General features: G+C 42.9%; 1 protein-coding gene across 7 annotated transcripts in view; it reads right to left on the minus strand.

The window, feature by feature from the left end:
* Positions 1 to 195: 195 nt before the first annotated feature.
* Positions 196 to 22,145, minus strand: part of MTUS1 (microtubule associated scaffold protein 1) — a 91,081-nt gene continuing 69,131 nt past the window's right edge. For 5 of the 7 annotated variants that reach the window (XM_030492422.1, XM_030492421.1, XM_030492424.1 and 2 more), the window contains 8 exons: positions 17,928 to 17,994; positions 9,256 to 9,470; positions 8,610 to 8,715; positions 7,583 to 7,656; positions 7,383 to 7,478; positions 4,761 to 4,877; positions 3,332 to 3,429; positions 196 to 2,494 (listed from right to left, as the gene is read on the minus strand). In XM_030492422.1, the coding sequence (XP_030348282.1) occupies positions 2,278 to 2,494; positions 3,332 to 3,429; positions 4,761 to 4,877; positions 7,383 to 7,478; positions 7,583 to 7,656; positions 8,610 to 8,715; positions 9,256 to 9,470; positions 17,928 to 17,994 (990 nt within the window). In that variant the 3' untranslated portion in view covers positions 196 to 2,277. Of the gene's footprint in view, positions 2,495 to 3,331; positions 3,946 to 4,760; positions 4,878 to 7,382; positions 7,479 to 7,582; positions 7,657 to 8,609; positions 8,716 to 9,255; positions 9,471 to 17,927; positions 17,995 to 18,811; positions 19,031 to 22,145 lie in introns of those variants that run through there. The other 2 variants (XM_030492427.1, XR_003992292.1) reach the window with 2 other exon arrangements.

Below are 22,145 nucleotides of genomic sequence, written 5' to 3' on the forward strand. Positions count from 1 at the left end.
CTTCTGCTTACATTAGATTTGCAAGGGTAGAGTTAAATTTTTCTAAGGGTTAGCTGAACATTAATAATTTGTGCAGTGACACTTCACTGTTGGTGTTCCGCTGTGCTGAGCAGGTACTGTTTGTTAGTACTTGGAGGAACATTCCTCCTCCTTACATCAAAGATCCTGTGATTAACAGAAGCAGGAGAAAAACCCTTCAATCGGTACAAAAAATTTATTTAAGCATTCAGCTCAAATACATGTAATTAATCAAATCTCTTTGACCATAGAAAATAAGAATGTTCCAAGATACACTTTAAGCCCAGTTGTAGCCCGCAGAGGATCTTCATCGTTAAATTTGAAACCCCTAGAAAACATTTTAAGTACTGACACCACTAACAAGTGGTACTGTATAGTGCCTTACAGAGGATTAAAAGAGAGCATAACGTTCCATAGAAATGGCACCCTCAGCTTGCACATTATGGAAAATTAAGTAAATTTAATGATTAAATAGTCAATCACAAGTTTAAGTATAGTACAAGTTTTACTGTATGAGCACTGTTAACAGTCTTGTTTATATCTTTGTGTTCCTCATTACTAGCCAAGATTTTTCAAGTCTTGGGCAAAATTGTTTGAAGTGGTTCTCCAGCTGAGTTACCCAAACACTTTCCACCCCCTTCATTTCTGTCCCCAAGCTGCTGAAAAGGAGGGAAACACAGCAGATGCCATTTACCAGAACAGTTACTAGCAGAGCTGGCTAACAGCATTAGCTAAGCAGTCATGTACCAATGGTCCTGGAAGTGGTGCTGTAAACCCCAAGCTACTGTAAGCTTGTAAGATGTTGTTTTGTAATACTAATTTGAAGTCGAACCTGTGTTTAGTAGGTATAATGTAGACATCTTAAACAGGTCTGACTAAGGGTGTAGCAAGGCTACGTGATTACCTTGTTGAAGCTGAAGCTGAGCACATTTCCTGAAGTGCTGACACTCTCAGCCTCCAGTTCCAGCAGCCCGGACAATTTTTTTCTCTACAGGATCTCTTGTATAGGATCTTTTGCCACATGAACTGGCAACACACTGATATCCTGCAATCTAAAAGGGAAGCTATGGCAGAATTAGCAAGCTAAATACATGGCTATCACTTCCCCCTTCTCGTCAGGTGAACTTAGCAAACCCTGAAGAATGTTAATATAAATGCTAATGCTTAAAAAGGCAAAGTGTGTTACCAGATATATTGGAACTCACACATTACTTCAGATTCTTCTTGAGAACTGATTTAAGAATATGCCTAGTGACAATTATTGCATTTTTCTCTTTGGCTTTCAAATCTATATCATCTAGTTTATCCTCAGCAGACTGCCTCAGCAGCAGACATGCTGTTTTGGGGAAATACGTGATTCCTTTTCAGCAGGTACAATTAAAGATCTAGGTTTCTAAACCTGCAACTCAACTGGTAACTTCTGACCTTGAGGGCTACCATGGTTCTGACTATAACCCTGTGGCTTGAAAGCCAAAATCCACTGTATTCTGGAAAAAAAAATCTCCTTGTAAATGGCAGAGTTGTGCATGGATATTAAACTGAGAATCCATGCAAAATACGGCTGCAGTTCAGTTTGGTTTTAAAATTAATTCAGAGTTGCATACTCAGGTCAGCCAAGACGCTAATTTGACAAAGCTTTTCAGGCCTTTTTCTTACTGAGCCAAAGCCAGAAAGATGAAGGAAACTAACCTAAGTACTAGTGGCAGTTTCTCCTCATTCCGAGGTGAGGGTACTCTCTGCTAAAAGCATGCATACTGACAACAGCGTTAAGGAAGTACACATCAATGTATAGTCTTCAGCTTTTATCCTTTATTACGTACACAGCAAAGAAGGCAGCATTAGACACACGCACAGTGTGTTACATCCGTTCCACCCACGGCACACGCACGCACACACGCATACACACAGCCTTAAAAAAAAGTGTCTGTAATAAGGAACGTATTATAAAGGTGGTGATCTTTATCTCTAAGCCCCTGAGCTTTTCCTTATAGTTAGGTGAAAAGGCAATGAACAAGTCTTTCCTTGCTCTGTAAGTGCTTTGTGCAACAATGTCCATAGAGGTCATAAACAAGTCTTTTGGGAAGAGCAACATGAATGTCTTACTCCCATATTCTCAGTCTCTTACCGCCACTTCTGCACCAAATAGTTTCCAGTTATGTTTAGTTGCCATACTTGGCTAATACAGCTCTTGTGATTGAAGTGAGGATTGGTTCTGCAGATCACAAATGAAATGCAATCCCCTCTTTCTCTCAAGAGATGTCATCTCGGTGATACTGTAGGACTAGAGAAGTTACCAGAATTCCGTGGGGACTGAAGAGGCACAGATGGAGAACTGGGAGACAGTTTTCTGGGGCTGCATAGGTCACCATTGTGCAACTTCCACAGCAGTTCTTCATTTTCCATTGACAGGCGCTTGTTCACTTTTGATTCTTTCTCTAGTGACTCCTGTAAAACAGCTTGCTCTGTAGAGAGTTGCCTGCAAACATAAGATTTACATCAGAACACAGAACCCAAGTTGGAGCTTACGGTATCGAACTTATGTGCTAAAGAAAGGTTTGAAACTGCATAGACTCCTGCTTGGCTTACAACTACTTTACTTCCTTAAAAGGAGGATTTACCTTGTTCTCATCCTTGCTGGATTTAAACTGGTAGCTTGCAGAAAGCAGGAGAAAATCCCAATAAGAAACATCCCTAAAGGCCAGAAAAAGCATCTGAAAAGCAAGACATGTCCTACTTGCAAGGACAGATGCTTTTAAATGGCCATCCTGGAGCCTTCAGGTCTTGTTGCAGGCTCAGCTCTACATAGAGGCTGCATTTCCGTAGTTGCCTTCAAACTGGAAGAGTTTGCCCATCCATTTAAGCAGTAGGTGAAGCTGGGAGAACACTGGACTCATTCATGTCAGATATTCCTATTATTGCTAATAAAACACACCGGTCTTTTCACTGATCCAAACTGGGGACATACATACCACTCAACTGGCACGGTTAAAAATAAAAGCAGGTTTAGCTCACAAGCCTGTAATACTTAAAGAGCCAATCCATGGTAAGATGATATTTTGAGTTGACTTTTCTTCCCCAAAATACTGGTTTGGGGCACTGAAGAACATAGCAAGCCTTTAACCCATAAGATCTGTTCCTGCCTCTTCTACATAGGCATGCACATGTGCAGATACAAGTGGGGAAGAAAGGGATGTGTTCTTTTACAGAGTACCACAAAATCCCAGTCACTAATTAAACAGAATTTTCTCTCTAGTCACAGAAACACCTTCTCCTGGTTCATAACAACATCTTAAAGTTCACAGATATTTTTCACCTTGAAAGCTCCATGTGTTTGTCCATCCGAGCTTTTAATTCTTCGTTTTCTTGCTGAACCTTCTTTAATTTATCCATTAAGATTGTGTTGTTCTCCAGCTTAGGAAAAAAGGTCACAGTTTAAAATAAAACTCATACATGCACTCAGATAGCGACTGAGCTATCACAGATGTTCATAATCTGGAGCTTGCAGATCTTGTTACAGTAAGTGCAAAAGCCTGGCATAATGTGAGGCAGACCTGCTATCGTGGCTTCATGTTCTGTAACAGTCAAACAGATCCTGCATACCTGATCCTTGCATAACACTGGCATTTCGCGCCTTGTGCTGATCAGATGGCAGCAAAGGAGGGTTGGATGAGGGATCTACTAGTTAACCAGCACGTTCTAGAAACCTTTGCCAGCAGCGGGCAGCAGTTTTAGAAGCTGCTGCAGGCAGAAGACTGTCGAGAACCCACGTGCTAATCTGACAAATTCAACAGCTCCCCTGTGGAAACAGCTCTCCTGGCTGCTCTCCTGATTCCACTTCATTGCTGCAGGATGTTATCAAAAGTAGAGGAACAAACAGTGATTAAATGGTTGGATGGTCCAAGGGCTTTCACATACTGTGACCAGCATCTGTCAGAGAAGATGAAGGTTTACTAGTGATGTACTGGGAACTGTAGACCAGGGCAACATATAATGCTGTACAATACCAAACAACTGACATGAACATATTCCTACTTGTCCAAAAGTCTTTCTGTACTTCTCCATTAAAATCCTGTTTAAGCAAGCATTACGGCAGTGTTCAATGGCCCTTTCCAGGGTAAGGACCCTGTCCTGCCACAAACTAGAGCATGCCACGTAATTAATTACATGTTCTGCCCCCAAAATTGATTTTCATGTGGAATTATGCACGTCAGGAGCAAATCCACACAGACAAACAAATGGCTTAAAGATAACAGCTAAAATGATTGACCTTAATGAAGCTAATTAACTCTAGATAAAAACATTCTGTTTCATATTTGACCTCTTCATCTTTAATGAGGATCATTTCCATGTTAATGTTTTCCTGACAGTGCAATCTATCTCCCATACCACTCAAGCAAACATAGTAGGTAAGGATTTTTTTCCCTAGGGGATGGAGGAGAAGAGAGGGAAGAGGAAAGGAGATGTGGAAGAGGCTCCCAGATAATCCTGGACTAACCTAGCAATAGTTTATGCAAACTAGTAGTTGCCTTGAGTCTAAAAGGTCATTTACAGCATCTGGTGATTCCTTCCCCCTCTTCACCCTACAGCCCGATGCAGATGTCATTGAACAATATGCAGTGTGAACATGTCCCATCGTTTCATGTTTCCTTTTAAACAAAGGAATTGATGCTTGCTCATAAGCCTGACCAACCCGAGTTCATTACCAAACACAACTCAGACATGGTACCCCAATGAAAACTCACCAGTTTCTCCATCTTCATTAGCTTTATATCCTGCTGGTGGAGTTTCTCATTCTTGATCTCCAGCACTGCTTTCAGACTCTCAAGCTCCTGTTCCAGGTACATAATCTGTGGGTTTTTCTGAAAGGTTTACACAGAGTTTGCTTAGTACCCTGGATTTCAGGAACAATTTAAGCGTTTCGCTGCTATTTAGAAAGAGCAAGAAAATAAATACAGTAACAACAGTTACTTGTTCCACGCAAAATCAATGAAACAGTTCAGAATAAAAAAGATCTGGTATCACTTTCTCCTCTGATTTTGCATCCTTCAGTGTAGGTGGACGGCTGCAGTTCTCCATAGGTGCTCTTCAGAAAACACTTCATGCACAAACATGGAAACCCTTGTAAGTCAAAGCCAGGCACTAAAGCTGTCACAGCAAAACGTGTTCTGCAGGAGTGCCCCAAGGCTCCCTTGAAGGCTAGGAGTTCCAAAATCTATTTCATATTACTCATAACACATCCCAAGAAGTAATTACGAATAAACATTTGAAGAGTTTTCAGACACTGGAATAGTTCAAAAAGCACTAGAAACTGAGAGCTGTGGACTTGACTGCAGGTGATTTTCCCTGGTTTGAGTCTGAAGATAGCTGGTTCGTAAGTGGAAATTGAAAATTCTTGGGTTTGCATTCTTCTTAAAGCCCAGCAATGCAATTGCCCTGCTGTACGTCCATGTACTGCACAGTACAGAAACTCCAGACTTTTTTATTTTCCCTATTTTTTTTTTGTTTTCTGGGAGGAGAAGGGGGACAGGGCAGGGTCAGATCTGGTTTCCTCAAGGACCTCTTTTCCAGAGTAAGGACCCATTCAAACACTGCAGAGTAAACAACATTCTCTACATTTCAAAGGCAAAGTCACAGGCAAAAATTAGGAAATTAAGAGAAATAAAGCAAGTGTCAGTCCATTTCCAGGTAGTGGAATACAAAGAGAAATTAACCAGTGATTAAGTGTGTTGTGTAACTGAGTTTATCTTTAAAAACAAACAGAACTTGTTTCAGCATATTTGGGTAAGAATATTGGTGTACCACGCTGAGTAACAGCTTCACTGCTGTGTCAGAAACCCAAGGCTGGGAGGGCAGTGCCTGTGGTTTTGTGGGGCACAGTCTCACCAGGACAGGACCAGCACCTCTCACAGGTAACAAGGCCTCATCGCCTACACACTTCATTCCCCTGCCTGTTTTTAAGGACTGCAGCATTAGTGATCTTGTTCAGTTTCTGCTTCTGAACAGAAGCGTGGGTGAGGGTGGGGTGTGCTGTGCTGCCTTCAGGAGGAAGCAGACAACTTGAAGTTCGTTCCTCCCTTTTGTGGCTTTACATGGAATCTAGAAGCTAGCAAAAACAAAAAAAAAAACCATCCTGAGAAGTTTAAATGCAGCTTACAGTATGTTCTGAAGTTATTTTTTTCTTTCTCTGCTGCCCCAGTGGTCTTAAGATGTCTTTTTAAAGTTAAATTTGAGCCACCCCATTTAGCTACTCGCAGTAGAACACAGAGCCTGAAGAAAAGACTGAAAGGCCTACCTAAGATTTTAGCACAAAAGCTGGGAATATCCAGTGACACTAAATAAGACTGGAGAGCTGGAAACACACCTCTGCCTTCCAAGGGCTCATGGGAATTGTGATAGTGCAGCATTTGTGTTTAGTACAGAAGAATACTGGGTCAAATCGGTATTTTTCCATAGAGAAGCCTCAAGCTTATGATGCCATCAGGAGGCTAAGTGCATTTGCAGGTATGTGAAGGCTCTTGACTATTGCTCCTTTAATTAAATAACATCTGAGCATGCCTACGGAATACAGTTCAAACTCCCAAATGCAGCGTACAACAGGGTCTCTTTGGTATCATCTTGCCCAACTACAGCAACATAACATGGTTGCAGATTCTTCCTGCAGCAGCTCTATCCTGCCACTAGAATAAACGGTTAGAGAGGAAAAAGATAAATTCCAGAGAAAACTAGCGCAGCTTCTACTAGCAGCATTCTGAGTGAGTTTTTATGCATGGAATTTCTCTTGGTGCGATAAGCAATACTACTGGTATTCCAGTTATTTCCAGGTAACTAGAAAGATAAGCATGTTTGTGTCTAACCCTCCCAGTGCATGAGAAAGCTCTCTCAGAGTACACTGCAAACCCAGGAGCATCACAGAAAACAGCAGCCTTGGGAGGAAAGGCGGGACAAAATGAAATTTTACGTGAAGGATAAATCAGCAATGAACCAATGTTTGAATAAATGCATTAAAGACTCAAGCACAAGAGGTGAGTTTTGTCATAGTGATATAAACCCACACACTGGCATAGCGCTGTTAGAACATTTAACGACTGCCCAGAAGAAAGCTATGGTTCTGTGTGCGTGTAGGTCTCCAATTTAACTTGGGCTATAACTATACCACTGACTAACAGCTTCACAGATTTATAATGGTAAAGTTCATACCCAACATTGTAGTGCTTGAGAAAAACTTCTGGCAGGTGAGCCATCTACAGAAAATGAAGTATGGGTGCCCCATAAGTCTTTGATTGCAAAACCTTTCACATGCAATCAAATAAACCCAGCCTTGCGAGATCTGCTCATCTGCATTACTTTTGAAGATCAAGACTTACAAGATTGGCTTTTTCTTTGGCTACTTGTTTTTGCTCTTCTAATTTCAACTTCTCACTCAGGGAGTCATTTTCACATTTTAATTCATCGATTTTTTTCTGAAATGAGAAGACAGGGTATAGTTAGGGCAAGAACTCAGTGCACATCTCCAAACCGCCTCTTCAGTTTCAGACCACTGCAATGACCCCAACCCTTAACAAACCTCTAGCGATTCCTGCTTCTTCGTAAAGGAATCTTCAAGCGACTTCCTTTCGGATTCATGAGCACTCTTGAGCTCTGCAACAAATGCAACAAATTTGCAGATTTTTAATACCATGTAAGACACGAAGATTCTTGTTGAAAAGCCAGCCAATACACATATGCACAGATGCAGTCAGTGACAGCACGGAAAGGCCATTTATCATCCACTCATCCAAAGCATGTACAAAGTATCAGATTTATTGCTGCTTCCCATTTGTTGATTGCCCCCTTGAATATCTATTTCATTAGCTGACAGTGTGTCAATGCTGAAAGCGTTTGGCTCCATGCATTCAGCAGGAGCCACATCTGACAAAAGCTGAGTTTCTTAAGGGAAACACAGCAAAAGCTTAAACTGCCTTCCTGCAAGCTTCTAGTAAAACATTTCCTTTCCCGCTCTGGAGGTGCCACGCAGAGGTGTTTGCTCTGTGGCTGCAGTGGAAGCATCACCAGTTTTGATGATGCAAAAGTATCACTGGAAACTTGGCTATCAGTGGAGTTGGAGGGAGGATGGAAAGCATCAATTAGATGCAATGCCATTTAACACTGAGCACGCTCACCACCCCCTCCCTGATAAACCACCTTTGCCCCAGTAGACTGTAAGCAGTGCGTAGTATTTCTCAACATTCCCAAGTCAGTCTGGAAAGCACACAACACTACTTATTCTCAACTTAAATTCAGAGGTGCTCCTTCTAGAACTTAGGGGGTGAGATTTTGAGAGCAGACTCAGATTCAGACACCTATTTCTGAAAGAAAAAGTCATCTCCACTCTTAAACCGTTTTCAAAGTTTCATTCATCTACAGTGGGGTCATGGTTATTTCTGTGTGTAAAATGAGACTTGCTGAGTTCCAAATGAAGGAATTCAGCCAGGGCTTTTAAAGATAGCTGACTGCCAAGAACAATGAAGTGGACATATTGATGGAAAAGCCTGAATATTTCTGTTTGTGACTAGCAGTACTACAGCATATATATTTGAATGCTAAATACTTGCCTGAGAAAGAGGATTCATACTCCTTTTTCAGCTCCTCTACTTTTTCTGAGTGGCTCTTTTCAAGTTCCAGCTTAAAGTTTTCATGTGTGATATTTAAATTGTCCACCTGCAACATGACAACATGATTTTTTTTCCCTTACATGTGTCAACTTAACCCTCATTTAAAGTATTGTTCCTAAGACTTTTGCAATACGTTGCGTACATTTTAAGTGATCTAGGAAGCACTTAATAGATGGTCACAGGAGAAGCTAAGCCACATACAACACTTAATAGGTGAGAACCATACCTTACAGTTTACCACTACCAACAGGTTGATATATGCATCTGTTGCACACATGGAGTTGTTGCAAAGCCAGGTCCAGGCCAGGTGTGTTTCTGTAAGTCTTAAAACTCAAGCTGCCTCATGTATCTAGTGGAGGTCTGTAAGTCACTGAAGTTTGCAGAACACAAGGAATCTCCACCACATTTAAACTCAAGCTTAAGATCTGGACAGCTTAGTGCAGTAATACAGTCATAGTTGCAACAAAGTGGAGTTTCACATTAGATTAAAAATAACTCCATTATTGGCAAACCCAGCATTCTGTGAAGGCTCGTGTATAGCAGAAAGCAATTGCTAGAGGACACTTCTACTTCAAAAGTTACAAACCTGCTCCTGGAGTTGCGCTTTGTACTTTTCAGCTTCTTCAATGCATATACTTTGGAGTTTCTCACATTCTGCGGTGTAGAACTGCTTAAGCCTCTCCTCCAGCTCAGCCAAATCATTGTGATGTTGCTCGTTTAACTTCTGCAGAAACCCTTCATAAGCAACTTGCAGTTCATTCCTGTCTCTCTCCAATTTCTCACAAGCTGCAGAAGTGGTTACTAAAGACATCAAAAAAGAAAAAAGTAACTGGATCAAGTTCAATGCTAATTTCACCATCTTCGATACAAGTATTAAGGATAGTGAACACTGCACAGCAACATGGTTATACATAGACAAGTATAATTTATCCATGAAATCAGTGCCTCCTCCAAGGACACATGGAAAGATCGTTGCAAAAATACTGAATTCAGTGTTTCTTATGCTGAGAATTAATTGAATTTAGTTAAGCCAGGAACTCATACAGAAAGCACAAGTGTGATGGTTTGTTATGACAAAGAGGAATGAATGTCTCAGGAGACACTGGAGTGCTCCAGTAAAAATTTAATTGGATTTCCTACTTCACCTAATTTGATCCCATTTCAGAAGCATATTTATCAGAGTACTTCACTTTTTGATATATAAACCACTTAGCTAGATTTGAAAGTCTTAATGTCCTGAAGACCATCCACTCAACATGCTACACTCAGACGTGTGGCAGAGAAGCAATTCTAGCCTGACCTGGGCTGCCCGATACAGAACTGCCAATCTGAAACGTGCTAACATGCATGTGCCTGAGAGATTTAAATATGTGAGATACAGAACAGTTTCAGGCGGAAAGTGCAAGAGTATCAAGAGAAAGAAATGCTGTGTAATTCTCTTTACATTTATATTAACACAGGCCAGCTAAGACGACTGCCTGGGTTTGTCCCCACAGATTTGCAGCTGATTACAAGACAAAACATAAGTTAGTAACTTGTACTTTCAAGTTTGAAATGTAGCATTCCCAACTCCAGCCAGACAGGCCCAAATAGGAGGAGTCACTTTCCTACTCTTAATATGACTGGACCAAGCGCCTCATGCAGTTCCAACTGCACCCAAAGCCTGGAAGCAAGGTGGAGCAGGACCTCCAACACGAGTGTGGGGTCACTGAGCTTATGCAAAACTGCTTCTATATAAACTGTAGTGCTTGGGCTGAAAATAACTTAGTCTGATGAAAGTCTACTTAAGAGAAAAATCAACTCAAACATTAACTTGATCTTTAGTCAAATAGGGGACAAGTCATGTGTACATGCACTTTATAGCAGCTTGGCACACTGCCTGAACAGTCCAAATACAAACTCTGTGTAAAAGCATGGGAAGATTCAAGGATTTTTGTACAGGCAGTACAGTAAGTTCTCATTACAGCTGTGTCTGAACCTTAACATACATAAATCACAGCGTCTTCAAGGACTGATTCCCAAAGCAGCACTGGGCTGAGCTCTAGGGAAAGCAGCCTGCCCCTGCAGAGTGCCTCAAGTTACACGTGTTGGATTCCTTCTTTGCTACGGCTCATTAAGTGCAAGTAACTTGATGAATGATAGTGGCACTCTCTTTTAAGGAAACTGTAATGAAGTCTTGGCCCTCCTGCCATCACTCCGAACCTGCAGTTGACCTAGAGAGTGCACAAGCGTGAGCTGGACTGCATGGGGATCAATCTGTGTGTGTGTCTACCTGAGTTAGTTATAACAGCAGGCTTAGCTCTGCTCTAGGTCTGTGTGAGAGCGCTGCTGATCAGGACAGATTTGAGCCAAGCTGCTCATCCCATGACTGGCAACAATGCAACTAAAGGCTCAAGTGAAATGTACCACAACATTCTGTGCGAGCCACGCAGATCACAGAGTTTTCTATACTTCCTATACCAGCATCAAGAAAGGGTTTTATTGCCCTGTCTGTACTCCTTCCACAAATGAATAGCTGCTGCCTTTGGGGAAAAATAAATTTAAAAAATTAGCATTCACTTTATCACATTGCAATGGCTTAAAGTTACTGAACCTATTACTCCACATTGTCACGTTTTGGGGAAGAGGAAATGTCATAGGGGAAATTATTTTACGATGCAAGGAAACAGGCAGCGAGCCAAACAGGTATTATACAGCCAACCACATGCAGAATGCATCTGACCCTTACTTTCTGAGCCAAGTAAGAGTAGTATAGCTGGGAAGCAGGCAACTCATATGCCTCATTTGTGATAACTGTAGCAAAATGCTTCAAGTGATCCACTTTAAAACCAAGAAAGGAAGAAGCAAGCATCCAATTCTTTATTTGTAAAGCCAGAGCTATTCCTTTGCCTCTATTTAGCCAAAATGATGTGCTGCCTATGTCTTATCTTCAAACACCAGCATGCAGAACTTCAGATGATGCAAAACACTTCATGAAAAAGCAAATAGCAAACCACGCCTTTGTCAAAGAAAACAGACACATCAGTTCTTGTTCGGCCAGTTCGCAGTTTACATTCATGAGAACACTAACGTTACAAAGGCAAACAAAAACTTTTAACACTGGCACTGGCAGTTGAATGTCGGGTTACCTTGAGGGTAACGCCTGGCCTCCACAGGGCTGGTGGCTCCAGTGCTTCCTTGCACATTGCAAGCCTGACTTGAATCCCTGCCATCCACACAAGGAGCAGAACCTCTCTACACAACCAGTGAGCCCCTGCTACTATGGTAGTGCAAGAAACTGCACATGTGACGCTTCAGCAAAAGCACCCACTGAAGAACTGTCAATTTGAAATCATGAGAAGTAAACCAAAGTTTGCCCCATAGTTGAGATTCGAGTGTCTGCAGCAAATACTTCGCACAGCCCTATGATTTTCCAGACCAAATCACATATTTTATGACTGTACATTGCCTTGTTATAACAGAGGGACAAGCCATGAAAAAGACAACTAATTCCTTAGTTTGGCAAGCCATCCACTGCAAGGAGATGCTGCAAAACTCTTGACTAACGAACCTCGATGGCTACTCAAGAGTTTTCTCATTGAACTGGTGCTTAATTCTGAAGAAAAATCTGTAACTGGAACATGTGCTTTCCCAACAGAACACACAAAATCTCTGTTTCAACTTCAGAGACAAGTGAAGGGCACACTTCAGAGTTTGTGTACACAACTACTGTGCTTCCTTTCCCTTCTTAAAGTGCTTCCCTCAGCAATTCCACATCTACATTATGCCACGCATTAGAACAGACCACAGAACTTGAGCAAAAAACCCCAACAGGAGACAAGTGGTCCAAGAGCACTTGAGAGAAAAATCAAGCCATAAAGATGAAGAGATGTGCCATCATTTATCTGTTAAGTTGTTCAATGTCATCTGTAACACTAAACAGTTTTATGCTCTGAAGACAGAGCACATGCAATGGAGTACGTGGCAGCCAGAAGCAAGATTTACTTTTTTCAAATAGCAAAGCCATTAATATTTTTCCTCCGCTTGGTTGTCCTGGCCTCTCCTCCCAGTCAGACAACACTGTCTCTCCCTATATTATTACAACAGGGAGCAATATTAATTTGTGATTTTAAACTTCCTAACACCTGCTTATTATAAATGAAGAGCCTCGGTCTTTGGGCAGAACCACGGCCTCTGGCCATCACAGGAAGTTTCTGACATTTGGTAATAGCGTATCTTCAGATCAGAAGTGCTGGTTTTGACGTGCAAAACTAACATTCACCTGTAGTAGTTGGCAGTGGCCACCTGCATCTTGGGCATTTCATTGCAAAGCATTCTAAGTGCCAAACCATAAAACCAAATGCCTGTGAAAGAGAAGTGTGGAGAACCAGGCATGTGGCAACTCCCTGCAACTGTGCAAATGGCAGCAGATCCAAACCACATGAACAGTAGCACCAGCTCAAGGACAAGACTGCAAGAGTTGCCTTAGTATCCCCAAGAAACCTATTTCATATTTTCACTAGAAGTAGCCAAGAGACAAGACCTTACAATTGTGCAGTACCTCCTTCTCACAATACTTAGCTTTTTTCTTATTCTAGCTATAAAACATTCATCATCTAATTCAGTCCCTATGGCTAAACTGCTTACATAAAAACATTTTTCAACCTGAATTCCCTAAAGGTCACCATAACCATAGCTCTAAGAAGATAAACCACAATGGATCTTTTTTGCTTGAATCCTGAATTAAATTGTTTTGAAACAATAGCTATCTTCATAAAATGGTCTAGTTCACTCATTGCTCTAGTTATGATTTATGAAAAGCCATTAGACTGTCTGAGATTTTGAAATAGAAGTCACTAGAACAGTAAACTAGCAGCATTTTAATAGATGTGGAGGATGTGAAAAGGGGTAATTACCAGAAAACATCAAGTATTTAGCATGGTGTTACTTTATTGCTCTACCTTTGTTATTTCACACTGCAAGATCTATTGTGTATGTTCCACTGATCACTGAGTCTACTATAGACACGAAGGCTCATTTCCTTCTCTACATTTTTTTTTTTTTATTGTTATCTAGCAATTAATTGATGTTTTTGGCAGATTCTCAGTATTGGAAATTCTTCTACCAAAAGAGGCTTTCAAGTTTATGACCAAGTTTCTCTTGGTGTTATTTTTATAATGAGACTAACGGTACAGGATGTTAAGCCACATTTCATGGTTTTGTTCTTGGGCAAGTTGAAAAGAGGCAGGTAGACCAAAAAAAGCATGCCGTAAGCTACACTAAAGTGGGTATGGTTGAATGCATGTGTGAAACATTCACACACCTGCCAGGAAGTAAGCTCCTATCCTCTAATGCTGCAAACACTACAGTGCCAGCAGGCAGGCGAGTGTACAACTTGTGGCAAGTTAGGCACTGCCTCAAATAATCGATAGAAATGTCTACCTTCTATTAAGTGTTTTTAGGGATTGCCAAAACCTGAAAACCAAATCACACTCACTCCATCTGTCCGTAAATCACAAGAGTCTCTTTTAACCCAACCTCCAAAACATTTTAAAGGTCATTTATTAATAAAAATGTCGTGAAGGTATTCTGAAAGAAATATTGCTTACAAATGGCAACGCAGAAAACGTAGGGGAGAGAGAGAGGTCGGGCACGTGGCTGGCTGCACTGGGTACATGCAAGCCTCTCCAGCCCACCGGAAAAGGCTCACAAACGGCAATTTTCAGAGCCAGCTTTGCACCTGCAGTTCCGTAGCAGCACTGAGCTGGATCACATCCAGCGCGGTTCCAAAGAGGCTCTCAAACAGTTTGGAGCACAATTAGTTTAGAGGAGTCATTCCGTACCTCTCCAGAACCATGCAGCTCTTGCAATCTCTACTTAGGCAATTAAACAAGTAACCAGAAATGATTTACACATTAGCTTGCATCTTAATTACGAAGGGAAACAGGTGACAAACACGACATCTGTACCTACTCCAGGCTCTCAGAATTAAGGTGTTTACATTCAAACCGCAAAGTACAGTCTTTGTGGCTGCAGATTTTAAGGAAACCCAAGTTCAGAACCCCCCTGCTAACGAATGTGAACTCTGGAAAAGCCCATGCCCAAACCATTATCATTGCTAATCCTTGCACATGCTTCCAGCTGCTGATAGCAGAAAGCAGTGCCTGTTAACCATCCACCTCGCGCTCTGCACAGCCACACGCTGCAAACGGCAGATTCTGGGATCGTAATGCATATTTAAATCATTAAACAAAAAGGCATTTTGGCAGAAACGGCCATTGACAATAACCCAGCAAAAGAGACACTTTGACAGCAGGCCAGTTTGGTTTTGCAAGGTAAATCAAGGAGCTTTGGAAACTGAGGAGTCCAAACTGTGCAGGGTGCAAGCTGCAGGTGAGTTCACATTCCTCTCAAACTCAGCAACGCACAGGACACACATTACACTGAGCTGGGCATGCCTGGTTCCTATTCCTACACTGGCTTGTTCCCAAGCTGCAAACCATCAGGCATTAACAACACAGCAGTCGGGACCCCATGGAACATGTATGCATGTCCGCATGGCCAAAATAAGATTCTAAAGGTACTTAACTTTGAGCCAATCTATGCCTAGATAATACTGTGAATCAAAATTCACAGTACTTCCATCAAAATACCCCATGGAAACCTTAAGTTCAGCTATATCCATTTAACAGTGGCAACAGAAAGCTGATTAGCAGGTGTGTATTTAAACAGATTATTTTTAGCTAAAGCTATCATTACAAGAATGCTTTTCCCACGCCTTGTCAACGAATGGGGTCTGGCTGGATGAATTTGTTTCGGTTTGTTTTTTAACTTTAAAAACCCCAAAACAAATCTTTTTAAAGCAAGACAGAACTGAAGACCTGTATATTCTTTAATTTCTGTGATTAAATCCACTCCCTTTACAAGCTCAGAAGTACAGACAGGCTAGACATGTGACGTGGTTAAGACAAAAGAGCTGCATGAAGATAAATGCTTCAGTGAAACCATGGTCTGGAAAGCTCACAAAGGGAAGTGAGCCCGAGGCTGCCATTCCGATGCTCCTGCGGAGCTGACCCAGTAAGATCCGCTCTGTGAGGGGAACGGCTGATGACCTCGTCCAGCAGCATGACAGCCAGCATCCCTGGCTGACAGCTCTGTGCACTCGGGGATCACACATCCATCAAGCTCTGTTGCATTTGAAGGGTTTTTTTCTAGTTATCTACCTACTGGATGGCATATTTTACCATCGGGAGTCTCATATATGGGCTATTAATCAAAGCAGGAAGGTAACAAGTCTGCAGGAAGCTCATTTAAGAGAGAGGCACCCTTGGAAAGAACTAAGCTTTCAAAACCAAACAAACAAAAAACCCAAACCCAAGTTGGTCTGCCCATCTAAGCTGAATTTTCCCTTTCCTAGTAAATGCTAAACATCGTACCTAAGTTGATAAAGGAAAAATAATACTGAAGATGCACATGGAAGGATAAAGAGCTTCTTGCTCTACAGCAACCCTTGTGAAGTCATTTTCATTATAATGTAAACAAACGGGTTTGCCCAGAAAGTCACATGTATGCACATATAAAATAAATCTAGTTTATAATGTTTATAACACAAGCTTGTGGGAATGCAAGAAGCCTGTTTCCACACTAAGATTCTGGTTCTGTCATCGCTTCAGGGTGAAAGAAGTGTTGGCTGCAGATGATGGTGGATACGACCCTCCATCCTGCTGCTTCTCCCCCTTTTCCTGCTCCAATACCAGTGCTCCTCCAGCCCCACTGTGAGCCAGGCCAGGCAGCTTTGGCAAAACAGCTCTTCGAGCCACCAGTTTTCAGCTGGCTCAGGTCCCCAGGCAGCTCACCGCACAGCTGGGCGCACAGCTGCCCAGGCAGCAGGGCTGGCACAGGGCAGGACAGATGGATGCAAAGGCAGAGGAAGGCCAGGCTCCTTCAAAGCCACCACTACCAAAACCTGTCAACTACTGCAGAGCAGTAAGCCAGGTGCTTCATCAGTAAGAAAGTTAAAAGCTGCAGCTTGATAGATGCCAGACTGCACCAACCTCCAGAAAAGCCTCAGCCTTTTAGTACTATTTAGTACTATGCTTCTGAGAAAGAAAATGCTACACATTCCTCCAGTATCTTTGGTACTCTCATCTACCTACTCAGGCTGTAAGGCTTTCTCTGCTTGTCATACTCCCCATTCACACATTTGCAATTTTGTGCAGCACCAAATAAAGCTCCCCAAAAGCTGCATTTTAACATCACCCTCTAAATTGGGTGACAGTGGCAAGTAGAGAAGCTGTACTCATTGCTTCAGCTGTGGGGAAGTGAAGACCTCTCCCTCCCCACCATGCTTCCAACTCTGAGTAGTTGCCAGGGAATGCCCGCTTTAACCAGGGCTAAAAAATAAATCTGAGCATTAAATACACCACCTGCATGTAACAAGACCTACATTCACATTCAAGTTTGGCTGAGGCAACACTCAACTTCCAAAGCATGTGAAAATAAACACTTTCAACTTTTCAGTAACAAGTGACATATCTGAAACTGCTCCACATGTATTACTTCTGCTTTCAAAGCTTTCTTTTCTTTCTCTCTTTTTTAAAGGGGCTTCATCATAACAGAAGCTTTTGAAAAATGCCAACTTCACTTTCAAGTGCTATCATTTTCAACCCAGTGACTTTTTGCACTCCACAAGATGATTCTGCTTTGAGGTCAAACAAGATACGTGAAGTTACCATTAAATGCAGTTAAATCAAGCTTCAAAGTTGGCACAACCAGCCCCTGCACATAATAGCTTAATTTCACATTACAGCTGTCCAGTAGGATGAGTTCAAAGATTGAATCTCATTAGCCTGATAGCATTTCCTTCTGTTAATTTTACACTCATTCACCTACAAGCCATTAAGGCAAAATGTAGATTTTGCACAGCATATTTTACAGGTTTATGGATTTTTGCCAACAATTCTCTAGATGACAGCATGCAAATAAGTTAGGGATTAACAGAAGTGCATGTACTGTCAGCCATCCTCCCATTCTTAAGGAAGTGAGTGCTTTGGTCATCAGATGTGTGTTTTTCAAGGAGGCCCCGCTAGGCGCTGTCAGATCAGTGCCAGGAATCCGGTGAACCTGGGGTCACACTGTCAGGCCCCAGAGAAATGCATCTGAGAAGAACTCAGGCAGGGAATTAAATGACTGCCATTACAATACCAGGGCATCTGTCTTTCTGCAGCTCTGTTTTGCTGCATTTCTGTTCTCATGAAGGGTACAAAAATAAACTCTTACCTAGTTCTCCTCGAAGGTTAACCAGTTCTTGAGATAACTCTTTGCGCTGTTTCAGTGCTTCCTCCCTCTGCAGAGGAAAAAAACACAAACCCAAAATGAGTTACTAGTGATCTGAGCAGGGCACCTTCCAGTAATTAACTTACATGTCTTCTGTAGGAAAACAGGAGGAGCAAGCAGCCAAGAAATGAATCATTTAACAGCTCTGCTGTTACAAAATACACAGATGTTCTCCTGTTGTTAAGGAAGTTACACTTTGAAACAAAGAATAGCTTTTTCCAGGATAACACTGCAATCACTTTGCAGCAATTAATTATATATTTTATGATGGGTGTAGCAATATAAGCCTCCAGAACAAATCAACTGATAGATGTCAAGGGCACAAAACTATGGTATATGTGAAAGAGGCATGCATTAAATATTTATCTTAGGCTTACTCAAACACAAACCCAAGAACTTTGCTAAATGCTCAGCCTTCCATGAAGCAAAGGCACAGCCCTGTGCAAAGTTGAATACAACCCAGCCCACTGCTGGCAGTTCTTAAGATAGATGATGGTTTTTATACTGAGAGAATCATTGCAAATCTGTGCTCAGCACACGCAGAAGCACCCATCTCCCTGCTCTGCCTAGAAGCTGCCCCCAGCCGGGGGAAGGCGGCCGCCAGGCCCCTCTGCCCCCAGACCCGCACCGCAGGTTGCGGCTCGGGCACGGCGACAGCAGAGCCGCTCCGCGACTCGGCGACCAGCACCTCGCACCCACGGCCACAGCACGGAGGTGACAAGGTCCGGGCTTCCCGCGGCCAGGGCGCGTTCACCTTGCTCACTCACTCCACGCTCCCGTCCAGCTCCCTGCCATGGGAAAAGCACTGCGAAACAAACCCCGATTACCCTTGCTGCAGCACACTGGGAATAGAGGCACAGTTTGCTGCTAGAGCAGCCCATCTTCCAGCGCCGGCAGCCCCCCGCCCCTCATAGGCGACGCGCAGGTGGCGGCACCGGCAGCGGGGCTGGGTCCGGCTGCGGCCGAGCGGCGAGGCTGGACCTTGCCTCCGCAGGTTATCCCGCTTCCGTGCCGATGGCTCCGGCAGCGGCAGATACTGCAGCTTCTGCAATTGGCACAGGCAGCCAGCGCTTACTTAAAGCCACAGCCCTTCTTTTATAGAAGGCGAGCCCCAGACATTACACTGATCGATCTCCTCTTGCTCGAACGGCAGCCGGGATCGCAAAAGGGAATGCTGCCCTTCTCTGTAGATAATGGACCTTATTTTTAGCCGTTCCAATCTTGCTATACGCTGCTTTCACACTTAATTTATTGATGCAAAAATAAGCCACGGGAGGCCCGAGCTGAATGGGAGAGCCACAGATACAGCAGCTCTGCTGCTGTCAATGCCCCCGCTCACGTTCACAGCCCCGGCGCAGGCAAAGAGCTTGAAACTCACTTTGCATGCTTCTCCTTCAGCTAGGATACATTAGAGAAAAACAATAACAATGTGCTGGCCCCAACATCACGTGGACTCTTCCACCACTGACCACAACAGATGAGTTTGCACATTGGCACGGCCATGCCTGCACCTGGTTTTCCTCAGGGAAAATCTCACCTTTACCGCAGATTCCCCATTTGCCCCACATCACTCTGGCGACAGCCTGACCCCAGGCTAACATCTTAAAAGCACCCTGTCCTGGAGGTAGGCAATACTCACTGCATGCCTGCAGAGCAAATAAAGCAGTCAAATGCATCATTCATAAGAAAAAAATAGAAGGAATGAGCACCCAGAAACCAGTGATGTAGTAAGATCTGACATAATACTAATCAAAATGAGAAATTTTTATGCTATGTGCTCTCATCTGCTGCAAGTTATAGGAAATTATTCTGCAGCTGAAAAGGCTGGTTAGAAGAAAGGGCAAGACCTTTAACAGAAATACTTCTTTTTGACCTTGTGTGGGGAAAGATCCCCTTTTAATACTTCAGTTTAAGCAGTCTTAACAGTTATTTGGACACTGACACACTGGTAGGGGTACTAAGTAGCTGCGTTGCAGTTTTACATTAAGCACTTGGATGCTTTCTGCAGTGGCAGAGGGCTAAGACTGAAAACCACGCCTCCCCTCCACAGCAAATCCTCAGGAGAGCAGAGAGCTCAGCTATGGAAAGGACTCGCCCTGTTCTCCCCTGGTCAGGAAGGAGAGATGAGTCATCTCGCTCCTACTCATCACCAGCTCCTGCTACGGACACAGCATCCACTGATGAAAACCCGAAAGCTGCAGTGGGGATTAGAGCTACATCCTAGCACGCCAGGACACAACCACATAGTAGATGTGCAAGCGAGGTAACTACCAAAGCACTTTCATTTTCATGCTGTGGGCTCCTGATGGGATTTCCCAAAGCTTTTATAGTAACTTTGTCTATTACCAAAGTAGTGTGCAAACAACACGTAGGAGATTTTATGTTCACCCTCCCCTTGGTTTGCATATTCATTCTTTATTCTAATTCTCAAAAAGTCATCCTTGAACATTATTACTTCCAGCCCGCTCTGTTAATAAAACAACTCAAATTTCACCCCCTCAGCCCAGCGGCTGGACCACACTGCAGGCCTTTTGGAAACACTGATGGTTTTACTTAGTGTTTCCACAAGACCCACTTCACAATCCACACATTTTGTATTTGTTTGTAGTTAAAGCAATTTGATGAGAAAAGGGCACATGAGATAAGAATATACTAAGGACTGACAGAGGCTGAGACTAAAAACATAAAATAAAAATCAAATAATGTTGCCTTAGTATATTGTTTCTAATGTTTATTGCTTTCTGCTGCTCTTAGCCTTGTTGCTTTTTACTGGTGCTGTTTAACCTTGTGCCTCAACTTCCAGCTTGTCCATTCATAGTTCTGCAAATCAAGAAATCCAGACAGACTTGTTATCATCACCTCCTACGAAAGAATATATTCAGAAAGAGCTAGCCATAGAGACTGCCAGCCTTAAATAAGTTGCTCGTATGGTTAAGCAACCATATGAAGTAGTCAGACTGACTAGCAGCTCATTTAGCACACTTTTATGGGAGAAAACTGAACCTCCAGGTATGGGGGTCTCCGCAAGAAAACAGGAACGTTTCCAAGACTTGAAATACAGTGAAATACCAAAGCCCACTTGAATAATCCAGTAAGGGGCATCCTCAGTATTTAAAGATGGGTATGCATGTTCCTTGGGCTGGAATATCAAGTGTCGTGGTTTGAGCCCAGCCGGTAACTCAGAACCACACAGCCGCTCGCTCACTCCCCCCCCCCTTCTTCCTCCCCCCGCTCCCGGAGGGATGGGGAGGAGAATGGGAAGAACGCAACTCCCACGGGTTGAGATAAGAGCAGTCCCGCAACTAAGGTATAACACAAAACCACTACTGCTACCACCAATGATAATAACGATTAGTGAAATAACAAGGGGAGAGGATACAATTGCTCACCACCCGCCGACCGATACCCAGCCCGACCCGAGCAGTGATCTGGGCCTTCCGGGTAACTCCCCCCGGTTTATATACTGGGCATGACGTGCTGTGGTATGGAATACCCCTTTGGCTAGTTTGGGTCAGGTGTCCTGTCTCTGCTTCCTCCCGGCTTCCCCTCCTCCCTGGCAAAGCATGAGACTGAGAAAGTCCTTGGTTGGAATAAACATTACTTAGCAACAACTAAAAACATCGGTGTTATCAGCGTTGTTCCCAGGCTGAAAGTTAAAAAACACAGCACTGCACCAGCTACTAAGCAGGAGAAAAATGACTGCTATAGCTGAACCCAGGACAATCAAGCAACCTTCTAGTTTATCCTTTACCAGGTTCTAGTTGAAAAATCAATACCAGAAATTGAAGGAGCAGAACCAGGTGGGCGCATACAGGATCGAGCAATTTTGGCATTATTCACTTATCCAGATAAGTCTGACAAAAGGGTTCATCCTCCTTTAGCTGTCAGAGACCCAAGGAAGGTCTTCATACAATTTTAAAGCTGTTTCTAGCACAATTTAGGAGCTTATGCCAAGATCATGTAGATTACTGGGTAGCTGTTTTTCTTAATTTAAAAGACTCTATTGTAGGAGCACAAGAAATCCGGTTGAGTTTTAGCCAAAACTTTCCCACCACCATAAACATGGAAGCTGTAGGAAGGAACAAGAACAAAGGCTGAGGACAAAAGCCTTGCCACAGGCAGTATTGGAGTGGTGCACACCTCTGCTATCACATGCTACAG

The sequence above is a fragment of the Strigops habroptila genome, chromosome 7 (assembly GCF_004027225.2).
Source record: "Strigops habroptila isolate Jane chromosome 7, bStrHab1.2.pri, whole genome shotgun sequence".
Classification (NCBI taxonomy): domain Eukaryota; kingdom Metazoa; phylum Chordata; class Aves; order Psittaciformes; family Psittacidae; genus Strigops; species Strigops habroptila.